The sequence below is a fragment of the Larimichthys crocea genome, chromosome VII (assembly GCF_000972845.2).
Source record: "Larimichthys crocea isolate SSNF chromosome VII, L_crocea_2.0, whole genome shotgun sequence".
Lineage (NCBI taxonomy): Eukaryota > Metazoa > Chordata > Actinopteri > Sciaenidae > Larimichthys > Larimichthys crocea.
In genome coordinates, this window is record NC_040017.1 from 8,444,078 (window position 1) to 8,455,775 (window position 11,698).

The window sequence follows — 11,698 nt, forward strand, 5'->3', positions numbered from 1 at the left end:
ATCTCATATTAAATGGGTTAAACCATATTTCCTTTCGAAATAATACAGCGCAGTGACACTATCATTACATAAATCTTGCAGCAAGAGGAACTGAAAACATCATGGGTCGTTGTCAGTGAGCAGCTTATCGAACACAGAGATTATCTTCGACTATTATAGAAGTGATTGTTAATGGGTTTACTCCTAAAGGGAGTGAAGCGTTCCCTTTCCTGGTATGGTCACTTTGAGATGCATTCCCATACATGAACTTGGCAGCTTTATAAGAGAAAATGAAATAAATAAATAAAAGCATGAGAAATTGTCAAGTCGCCACATATATTTCCCTGAAAAAAACAGGTTAATCGAAGTTAAGAGTCGCATACCTTTGCTTGCAGGACAGGTGAATGCTCCTGGAGAAACACAGCATCCCCTCACGCGTCCATCAGGGCATCATGCTCGCGGTGGGTAATCTACTTTTTCACTATGGCAACAAATAAACCCCCTGTCCTCTCTCTCTCTGCCGCGCCACGCGCTCCAATGAGGAGGCTCCTTTCGCGTCACAGGTCATACACCCTCTGTGTGTGTGTGTGTGTGTGTGTGTGTGTGTGTGTCTCCATCTCTCTCTCTCTCTTTCTGTGTCTCTGTCTCGCTCCCTCTCTCCATATCACACCTACCTCCAAGATACCATCTGGAGATAGATACTGATAGAGAGTAGCCCGAGAGAAAGAATGGAAGAGAGAGAGAGAGAGAGAGAGAGAGAGAGAGAGAGAGAGAGAGAGAGAGAGAGAGAGAGAGAGAGAGAGAGAGAGAGAGAGAGTATGGGATAGAAGTGGTTTTAGAGCTTGGCAATGACAAGGCTTGGATTAATTCGCCAGCCAAATGCATTTGGGATTAGTAGACCATTAAAAGAGCATAGACATACACAAGCATACACACACACACACACATTCACACCATCTTTCTCTCTCTCTCTCACACACACACACACACACACACACACAGACGGGCTTTAGCTCATACAGTGATAGCCTTACTACCCCTGACCTCTATCTCTCTCTCTCTCACTCTTTCTCTATCTCTCTCTGTGTTTCACTTTCCTGAGCTAGTTTTGACACAAACAAATGGGCTAACAGGAAAATAATACACATGCACACATAAACAGATTCTAGCACACAATTTCACAGATGGGTCGGTAAGTGTGTGTGTGTTGAAGTAGACTTATCCCGCTTTTTGGGTTTCCAAGAGCCATAAAAGAATTAATAGAGTTAAAATACCCAAAGCTGAATTAACAAACAGGCTAAGAGGGACACTTTCAGATCCTCAGGGGCCCTGAATACTCCAAGTTTATGGCAGTCCTCTTTTGGTAATTTGATTAACTTGTCTGGAAAAGGGCCTTGAGGCCATTACTGTGTGTCAAAATGTTTTAATGCTTTTACGTTCCAGTTACTATCATCCTTAGCTTGTTCAATATTCTTAGAATTTACCATTTAATCAACTTTCAGTCAAACTAACTTGGACTTTTTGCCCACTAAAGCCACACCTGAAAATGCCAAAAGCAAAAAGACAGCATCAATACATCATTAGGTATATTTTTGGTATGATGATAATCATGTCATGTTTTCCCACAGCGTACATGCGAAGATTTCATTCCACTGACATTGGTGAATTTGTCCATGTAAATATCGAAATACATCCATAACCTCTACATGTCTGGAAACTTCTTTCATTAACAGCATAATCAGACCGCTTACAAGAACATCAGAGTTTATCGCTGATTTCCAGTGTTTACATCTTCTAGTGACATTTCATTGATCCACATTATGTCATTCATTTACCACATCACACCACAAATATGGTACATACGACATGGTCAACGATCACTTGAATGCACCATTAAACAATTGACTGGCCTGCAAGAGATTATGGGATACAGATGGCTGTATGATTCACATGATTGCTCACAAAATGCTTCTTCAGGAAGAAGAAGAAGCATTTTTTGGATTCTTATTGATCTGTTGTGACACATTTGGTTTCAATGTGAATTCAGATGCAACATGATTCTTCATCTGCTCTTTTGTCGTTAAACTTTAAGCTTTAGATCACATTATCAATAAACCTTCATCAAGATTCGCAATTGTTATAATCTTATCGATCTTTGTGTCAAAATATTGAGCTACTGGTAAGTTGTCTATCGGACAATCTCCCTCAACATCAACATTTTAAAAAAGATTCTTGATCACTCACACAGACATCGAGAATGCTCCAAAACATGAGGAGCTTCTGTCTGCTGTCACATCACATTGCGTCCTTGATGGAGCAGTGTAGGACGGATGAAATGCCAGAATGATCTGGGGTCACATTTCCATGGCAACCCCCTCACTGTTGTACTTGCACTGTTGTAGTAAAGCCGAAAATCAACAAGCAGCCAATGGATCAGTTTGTCTCATTTGATGCTTGTCAGACTCTCTCACACAAATTTAACTCAATAATCTCTCAAATGGTCACTTGAAACTTGATTGATGTAAATTTGGATCAATAAGTAAATTAATACTGAAACGTGATGGAAGAGAGTGTGTCAAATCATGGAGAATTGGATTGAAAGGTATGGTAGATGAACACGATCCAGTTACCACACTGTATGTGCGTAATCTGACACTGACACTGTTAAGCAGAGTGTGTGGGCTACAGTGGAGTGCATCACATAGCGACAGGTCCCCCGGTTAGAAGAAAATAAGATTACAGCGACACAACAAACGCTACAAGGACACTCTAGATGTGTGCACAAATGATGTGTAACTATGTACAACTGTGTAGCACACACATAAATATCTATAGGGTAAAAATGCTCTTTTTTGCAACACTCCTCCGCAAATCACAAGCACAACAGAGTCAGCGTCACAGTCAGCAAATCAATTATTCAATGGCATTTCAAAATATCCGTGGATACCCATGGTTGCCATAGACACATAGCTGATTTACAGGGTTGTCACTTGACTGTAATATTCCTACTCTAAGTAGGACAAATAGACAGAGGAAAAAAACCCTGCATGATGTCAACAGAGAAATGAGATCGTCGGTTTTGAAACATTCATTCTTATGTCATTCTTGCTTCACTGAACAGTTGAAGATTTGAATGTCATTTGTGTGGTACACATTCACTTTCTGGTATTTCATACCTAAAAAAAACAATCATCTTGATTGTTTTTCGCATGTCACATCACTTACTTACAATTTGTAAGTGACATTTTGACTCAAAAGGCAGATCTGTCAATCTACTTCAACATTGTGCAACTCCACTCTGCAAAAATGTTGTTGAAACTGTGATCAAGGGATACAGTCTTACTTTACTGGCAAATTTATACCTAATTTTAAAATTACTGTGAGCAGAAACGACTCGAAAACGTTCACAGCAACAGATATGGATTTAGTATGTAATATTATATAACACTATGTTCATTTATCACATTTTTTTATTGAGCAGAAAAATGCAAATTCAACGCTCTTTGAGAAAAGAGAGTATGTCATCATGCAGCAGGCTGTTCCAGAGCCTGGATGCATACAAACTAAAAGCAGCCTCAGTATCGATGTTAACTGTCAGAACAGGTTGACAAGCTGTCATAGTGTCTCTGACTACCAACACGACCTGATAACAGCGACGGCACACAAACTGGGTGATGCTGCAAGCGCCCTTCAGAAATGAAGTAATATAAAATTTAAAAATATCTATTTAATTTAGGGGGCTGCAACCAATGATTCCTTTTATTGTCAATTCATCTGGTTGTTTATCTCAATTAATCATTTTATATTTAACTGAATGAATCCTTTGGTCTATAGAATATCAGCAAAAATTGCCCTTAGTAACAACTTAAAGCGTCACAGTGTCTGATCAATAGTTGAAAACCCAAAGATACTCAGTTTACTGTCACAAAAAACTAAAAAATAAACAACTGAGAGTGGAAAACCAGTAAACTTGTTTGCTCAAAAAAGAATCAAACAGTTAATAGATTTTTCTGTCTATTAATCTAATTAAGATAGATCTATCTATCTGGCTCATCGCTCTTTGTCTAGATCCAGATGAGGGGCCACAGAGTCACAGGTCAGGAGGTCATACCCTCCAACCAACTCTGAACTACAAACACATACATGCAAAATACACATCTATCCATCCATTTCCTGTAACCACTTATCCTCATCAGGCTTGCAGGGGGCTGGAGCCTGTCCCAGCTGGTACTCTGCGTGAGGAAGGTACACCCTGGACAAGTCGCCAGTTAATCACAGGACTGACCTAAACGATTAGCTAAAACACATTTTATTTCTTCTGGTACACTCACACAAACATTCATGAGCAACAAATACAAAACCTACACCAACAACTTATTTCCTATAAGACAGCTGTTCACCTGATTGAAACCAGTTAGGTACAGCTCTGCCTGTTTTCAAGATTGGATACAGTCCAATGTTCTGATTTTAAGGCATATTTTCAGTCTTTGATAGTAATTATCTCCTTGGGTAACAAGGTGAAAATGATGTCTCTCCCCTGTAGTAGAAATCAGAAAGATGTATCTTTCATCTGCGCAGGGCGACGGGGTGGATTTTAATATGAATAAGCCTTCTGAAATGAGAAATCAGTCAAACAGAGTCAAATAACCATAAGAAACACCACCAGCTGGTCAGATCATCAGTATCCTCCCTCCTCTCTCGTCTCATACAACTGATGGGGAGGAAACTCTTAGCTGCCTGCAATAAACATGCTGTGATAGACAGTCGCCCTGTGGCGCTCTTGTGTATCAGGCAATAAACGGATCATGCTGCCCTCTTGTGCCTGTTTGAGCAAAAGTGGAAGAGATTTATGAGAAAGTCTCAATCAGGCGTCATTTGGAAATACATCATGACACGTGGGTGTTGAAATATTCATAAGTTCCTCGGGTGGACTGCTTGAGAGTTATAAAGAAGGTGAAATTCTCAATGCGTTCAAAGAAGTTTACGCACACGCACACACACACACACACACACACACACACACACAGTCTGTCTGCCTCTCAGAGGAGCCCTGCGGACAGATTTATCCTGTGATGGTCATTCCTGTGCGCTCTGCTGCGTTCCTGCAGCGGGATAAGCTGCACCCCGTGCCTGGCTCCAGCAGCATGTGACCGGCTTGTGATCCCGAGGTTTGCGCAGATGTCTGCCCTGAGCCCGACTGTACCAGTCTACAGAACTTGAGGGGGAGAAGCATATGAGGGGGGGGGATAAATAAATCTATCCCATCTCTCTCTTTTCATATGAGTTTCCACACATTGCACATTCTTGTTATGTGCAGATGATCGTCACGCTGTACCATGTGCTGCAGATGATGAGAACACTTAGTGCAGTCCTTTATTTTGTAATAAAAAGGTTTCCTAAACCACTTTGTAACTTCAGAAAATTCAGATTTCATAAATAATCATCAATTGTAAGAGGAGTATCTATTCCAGGTGATAAAACAATATTATTGCCACCATTATCACCAGCAGTGTAACTACTGTAAATACAGTTCCTCAAGCACTGTACTAGAAGAAAAAAATAGGGTACATTAATATTTCCGTTTATGGTAGTTTATACCTTTACTTCACTACATTTCAGAGAGAATTATTGTACTTTTTTACTCTACTACAGTAGCTTCACTTACACCAGTTACAACATGAAAATATTGCTTATGAGTAATGCATCAGTGATGCATTTTCAGAAACATTATTGGTTTAGCTTTACTGCTTCTCGACTTGATTTCCAATCTTTCATGTAGAGTAATAAAAATCCAAGATATATTCTGGCTGTTTATTCTCAAAGATTCGATTCGAGATTCAGTAAATCTAAACTGTACGCATAAGCAGAGCTGATTGAAGTTTTAAATATTAAATTCTCCCAAGTGTTCCTTGTGTTGTCCATTTTATTTTGTTTTTATTTTGTGTTTAGACTCATATCTCAGATTTAGACTCAGAACTCGTGCATTATTCTATGTTTTATGTCATTAAAATAAAAGAAACAGACTTTTTATGATAAGTGAGTTTATTTTTAGATGATGTACTCAGACACTTACTGTTTGCAGGCACAGTCCTAATTTGTGCATACAAAACAACATTAGTATGGCAACTTGGGTAGCAATCCTAGCTAACAATGGAGATAGGTCATACTCAAACTGAATCTAAATGAAAAAAATAGTTTTGGTCTGCTTGATTGTTAGCAAATGATGGCTTGAGTTGAGACAAGACAATGATTTAGCATGTTAAATAACTTGTCCAGACTAATTCATCTTATTTTGAATGCATTCCAACATAATCTATCCTCAACAAGTAGATTCTCATGTATTCCCAGTTACAGTTCCCAGTTCATCATCAGCTGAAAGGGAGTCAGCATAATGTCTGACATAGCTAATGAACCGAGGATAAACTAAGTGTTTGGCCATACTATCCAAACTATCCATTCTCTTTAATATACTGTGTAATATTAATTTTCCACCTCCTCTGCTTGTGTTTCTTTTCCATTTCTCACTTTTTTCTGTTTAACAACACACCAAACAGCAAACTTGATCATGCATAAATTTATGGCCAGCCTTTGCTAAATGGAGGGGGTGACAGCACTGATACACACACATACGCATTTTTGCCTGAGGTATAGTGGAGCAGAGGTCATCTGGTCTCAAGACAAATGAAAGAGGAATCAGGAATATTATCCTGAGCATGTGATGGTGTGTGAGTGCACATGCTAGTGTGTGTGTGTGTTCCTTACTGAGTTTTTGAGATCACAATGAGATCACACACTTTGTCAGAGGACAGCCCCTTAAACGACTCAATGAGTAGGCAGGGAACAGGAGACTGTTGGCTGGGTGTAAGAGAGAGGTGAAGAGAGGTGGAAGGAGGTTTGGTAGAGGGTTAGTTGGTAGCACAGAGGGGTAAGTTTCAAGAACCAGCAAGTGGCTTTTTTTTTTTAAAGTTAATAATTGGTTGCTTTTGAATGTAACTGAAGAGTGTGTGGTGTTTAATTTAATCTAAATTGACAGCAGAAGCCATCTCTAGATCAAACTTGGTTGACTTGTATTGCTCTGCTTGTAGCCTAATAAGACATAACTTTTAAGTACTGTATCTACTCCTCTGTGCTGCTTTTGCTTGTCAGCTGCGTAGTCTGAGAGGGTATCAGGATCTGTTGTGTCCGTCTTTTTCAGCAGGACTTTACATTCCCACTGTGGTTAAGACTGGAGTTGTTCTAACTTTTCATCATGAGGAGCCTGTATGTATCTGTAGTTCTGCTGCATCTCATTGGGGCTTGTTTATGCCAATTTCCTCGTCCATGTGCCAACTCAGAGGGACTACGGACCAAAGAGTGTTGTCCAGTGTGGGATGGTGACGGCTCACCCTGCGGCGCCCTATCAGGTCGGGGTTTTTGCACTGAAGTCGAGGTTTCAGATGAGCCCCATGGGCCCCAGTACCCACACAGTGGCATAGATGACAGAGAGCGTTGGCCTTTAGCTTTCTTCAACCGGACGTGTCGCTGTGCTGGAAACTATGGAGGCTTTAACTGTGGTGAATGCAGGTTTGGTTACTGGGGTTCAAACTGTGCTGAGTACAGGGAGTCAGTGCGCAGGAACATCCTGACCATGTCAGTTGCTGACCAACACAAGTTTATCTCTTACCTGAACCTGGCCAAGAACACCATCAGCCGTGACTACGTCATCTCCACAGCAACAAGAGCAGAGATGGGTGAAAACGGTGAGAACCCAATGTTCTCTGACATCAACACCTATGACCTGTTTGTCTGGATGCACTACTATGTGTCCCGGGATGCCTTCTTGGGAGGACCAGGGAATGTATGGAGAGACATCGACTTTGCCCATGAATCTGCAGCATTTCTACCATGGCACAGAGTCTACCTGCTTCACTGGGAGAATGAGATAAGGAAGATGACGGGAGATTTCAACTTCACCATCCCATACTGGGACTGGAGAGATGCCCAATCCTGTGAGGTGTGCACCGATGCTCTGATGGGTGGACGCAACTCCTTGAATCCTAACCTCCTCAGCCCTGGTTCAGTCTTCTCCTCATGGAAGGTAAAACATTTGATCGTCTTGCTGTGTGCGTCTGTGAGTGAAAGTATGTGTAAATGTATGAGCAAATCTTTCTTATCCATCATTAAGAGACTGAAAATTCCTCTCTCCGACAAACAGACAAAAGGCTTATTTTATTTCCTTTTCACTCTGCGGGTCTGTTGTTCTTTTGCTAGTTTAGCCTCCTAATCCAGAGATTTAGTTGGAAACACACATTTTTTAAAAGAATTCACCCTCACTTGATCAGCCAACATGAAATATCAGACTTAAAATCTGCCTTCAGAGGCTTTGTATCCACATCCCAGAAAAGAAATCTAAGACAGCAACTTTATTACAGTTATTTAGAGGAATCTGTCAGAAAATATTGTAGTGGTTTATACTTCAAACAACAATCATTTTCTCACAAAGCAAGCGACACCCCAGCCTGCATAATAGAAGCATTCCTCTGATGGATGGAGCTTTATGGACATCTATAGCCTCATTAAATGTGTGTGTTTGTATGTGTGCATGTGTGTAGGTTATCTGCACCCAGCCAGAGGAGTACAACAGCCGAGAGGCATTGTGTAACGCTACCGGGGAAGGTCCACTGTTGCGTAACCCCGGCAATCATGATCCAAACCGCGTGCCACGAATCCCCACAACAGCTGATGTGGAGTTGATTCTGTCCCTCCCCGACTACGAGACTGAACCCATGGATCGATTCGCCAACAGGAGCTTTAGAAACGCCATAGAGGGTACACACACACATTTATATTACTGTACATGTGTAACCACTGAATATGAACCTTGGGTCTACTGTTTAATCTAGGTAATGAGTTTTGAAAGATTTGTTTTCATGCAATGGTTGGAATACAAGTACTTGTGTGTCCATACATCCAAGAGAAGACTCAAACACAATGCAAGAAGAAATATATGCACCCAGGAAACAGATGCCCAAATCTCCCAAAACATGACAAGTCTTTCAAGAAGGACTGAGTAGTTTATTGCTCAGTTTTATTTGAGCAATATCTTCTTGCTCAAGCCCAGTTTTCTCGTTCACACTAGTGTCTAACTCATAGTTACCTTGAGGCATTTTCTACACGCATCACTCAAAGAGTCAACTCCACTCTAAATGACTTCAACAGTCAGTGGCCTTGAGCTGGTTTTAAGCTCAGTAACTCCCTTGCCTATCATCCATCTTACTTATATGAAGTGTTTCAAAGATGTGAGAAAGAGAGTGAGTACATTCAGCCTATTCAGCTCCTTCTTATTGTTCTATTCATCTCCTTCCCTCATGTAAACCTCCATTCCTTTCACCTCTCTCATGTACATTTTTTTTTCGCTTTGTCTGTTTTTCTTCCCTCCTGCAGGTTTTACCAGTCCAGAGACAGGTATGGCAGTGCAAGGCCAGAGCACCATGCACAATGCCTTGCATGTCTTCATGAACGGCTCCATGTCCTCAGTGCAGGGTTCAGCCAACGACCCCATATTCCTGCTGCACCATGCTTTCATTGACAGGTACACACAAACCTTTTCTACTAATGACACACAGGAAAGGTGTTTTATGGCTCCAAACTGGTGACAATCACCTATTCACTTTCTCAATTATTTCCCTGCCATTTATCTCTCTGTTCCTTCTTTTCTCCAGTATCTATGAGCGCTGGCTCAGAACCCACCAGCCTCTCCGGAGCAGCTATCCACGTGCCAATGCCCCAATTGGCCACAATGATGGTTACTACATGGTGCCCTTCCTCCCTCTCCATAGAAACGGAGACTACTTCCTGTCCAATAAGGCTCTAGGATTTGAGTATGCCTACCTGTTGGATCCTGGTGAGTACAGAACAACAAACAGTTCCAGTAAACAAATGCTTTTGCAGCTTTTCTTTTATATCAAACTGTCTGTCCTGTGTATCTCCACAACAGGCCAGAGGTTTGTTCAGGAGTTCCTGACGCCCTACCTCCAGCAGGCCGAGGAGATCTGGCAGTGGCTCCTGGGAGCCGGGATCCTCGGGGCGCTGATCGCCACAATCATCGCTGCACTGGTTGTTACTGCAAGAAGGAAATGGAAGCGTAATCAGAGGAGGAAGAGGGTGTCAAGCTATGGAGAGAGGCAGCCACTACTGCAAAGCAGCTCAGAGGAAGGCTCATCATATCAGACGACTCTGTAACACACACAGATACTGGACATACATCTGTATATGAATGAACAAACTATTAGAGATGCTGTCATGAAGCAATTGAACGAAATCAATCCCGGTACTTATTTATATATTATATTTGTTATTGATGTGCTGTGATAAATCTATTTAAGCTTTAAAATAATAGATGAGTCAGTAAAGCATCGTCAAAAAATCAGTTCACCCAAACCACAAAGAACATGTTTTTCTGTCATGGTATCTAGCAGATAGTGTGTGTGTTATTGTCTTTGCTTTTGAGATACTTAAGGCTTAGACAACACACTGGAGGTGAAGTGAGTTTTAGCAATAAAAAACTGGTGAACTGACACTTTAAGATCTTCAAAAAGAGATTATGGGAAAAAGAGCAGGAACCCAACAACAGTGTCCCTAATATTTTAGACATTCAATAGATGCAGGAAATATTTTTGTGTAACACAAACTGGCAGGTTTTTGTTCATTATCACAATGTAACACATTGTTAAAATGAAAATGTAAAGATGTATACCTGACACTTGAACTGTGACTTGTTTCATGTGAAAGTGCTCACCTTGGAGTACATTCACTCTCTAGTTACACAAGCTACACAGAAGTCAATTGTGTTTGAATCAGCAAAATTCCTGAATTGTAAAAATGTAAAAACGTCTCCATTGGCAACTTTTTCTTGATTTTCCTCACCTGAAACACAGATGCATATTACATAATTTATTATTTAATTGTAAAACATTCTAGCTGTATTGACTCCTCAGGTTGTAAAAGATGTTACACAGACATTATTTGGCCCCTCATACTGAATAAATCAATGTGTATATGTAAACCTTAGAATATCCAGGTATGGCCATTTACAGATTTCCCTAATTTTAAACAGATACATGTGTTTTTGAGAGTGAATCCCGTCTTACAGATGTGAAATCACTGACCACATCCTCTTGTGTGTTATCACTGGTGCACCACAGTGTGATGTTATAATGCCTGTGAGCCTTCACAAGCAACGAAAATGTAGCCGGTATCATGACAACAAAGATGAATCATGAGTTTAAACGCTGCATTAAAACCAGATTAAAAAATTCTCTGTGATTTATTTCTCATCTGTTGGTTATGCATGGATGCTGACTAAATGCTTTTACCTTGAGACAATCACACCCGCAAACTAACAGGAAATAATGGCATTTACATGTATGTTAATATAAATTTAAATCAAATGATAGGCAGGTTTCACCGCCTGCCTTTAGAATAGGTTATGCAGTCAGTTTAAATATTGAAGTAATTGTTAAATGCATGGTTACTTCACATTATCACTGATGTAGCTGTTTTTGGTTGTCAGACACCAAGTTCATATTTTATGACTAACAAACTTTTATATTTTGCTCAGTTTGCCACTAAACAGCTGATGTCAGAAAAATGATGATGTCAAAATGACATTTTTTCTGATATTGTTTCTTAAATATATGCTTGTGAATATGAATTATATACAGTATTTGTCATTTGTAAT

General features: G+C 40.4%; 2 protein-coding genes across 4 annotated transcripts in view; one reads left to right on the forward strand and one right to left on the reverse strand.

The window, feature by feature from the left end:
- Window positions 1-656, reverse strand: part of grm5b (glutamate receptor, metabotropic 5b) — a 66,956-nt gene extending 66,300 nt beyond the window's left edge. The window contains exon 1 of the mRNA XM_010732302.3: window positions 363-656. The gene's annotated coding sequence lies outside the window, so the exon portion shown is untranslated. The remainder of the gene's footprint in view (window positions 1-362) is intronic.
- A 6,110-nt stretch (window positions 657-6,766) lies between these two features.
- tyr (tyrosinase) lies at window positions 6,767-11,275 on the forward strand. 3 transcript variants are annotated; one of them, XM_019254738.2, is made up of 6 exons: window positions 6,767-6,904; window positions 7,175-8,056; window positions 8,571-8,787; window positions 9,403-9,550; window positions 9,681-9,862; window positions 9,956-11,275. In XM_019254738.2, the coding sequence occupies exons 2-6, from the start codon at window positions 7,229-7,231 to the stop codon at window positions 10,198-10,200; spliced, it is 1,620 nt and encodes a 539-aa protein (XP_019110283.1). In that variant the 5' UTR covers window positions 6,767-6,904; window positions 7,175-7,228; the 3' UTR covers window positions 10,201-11,275. The 3 variants fall into 3 exon arrangements, with proteins under 3 accessions (XP_019110283.1, XP_010730578.2, XP_027135724.1); XM_027279923.1 differs by having other exon boundaries at window positions 6,814-6,904; window positions 7,178-8,056; XM_010732276.3 differs by having other exon boundaries at window positions 6,779-8,056.
- The last annotated feature ends 423 nt before the right edge of the window (window positions 11,276-11,698 follow it).

Bases quoted from the DNA above. Each gene is read 5' to 3' on its own strand.
- tyr (XM_019254738.2), top strand. From the start codon at position 7,229: ATGAGGAGCCTGTATGTATCTGTAGTTCTGCTGCATCTCATTGGGGCT. The intron at 8,057-8,570 runs GTAAAACATTTG...GCATGTGTGTAG, and splicing joins CAGTCTTCTCCTCATGGAAG to GTTATCTGCACCCAGCCAGA. The intron at 9,863-9,955 runs GTGAGTACAGAA...TCTCCACAACAG, and splicing joins TGCCTACCTGTTGGATCCTG to GCCAGAGGTTTGTTCAGGAG.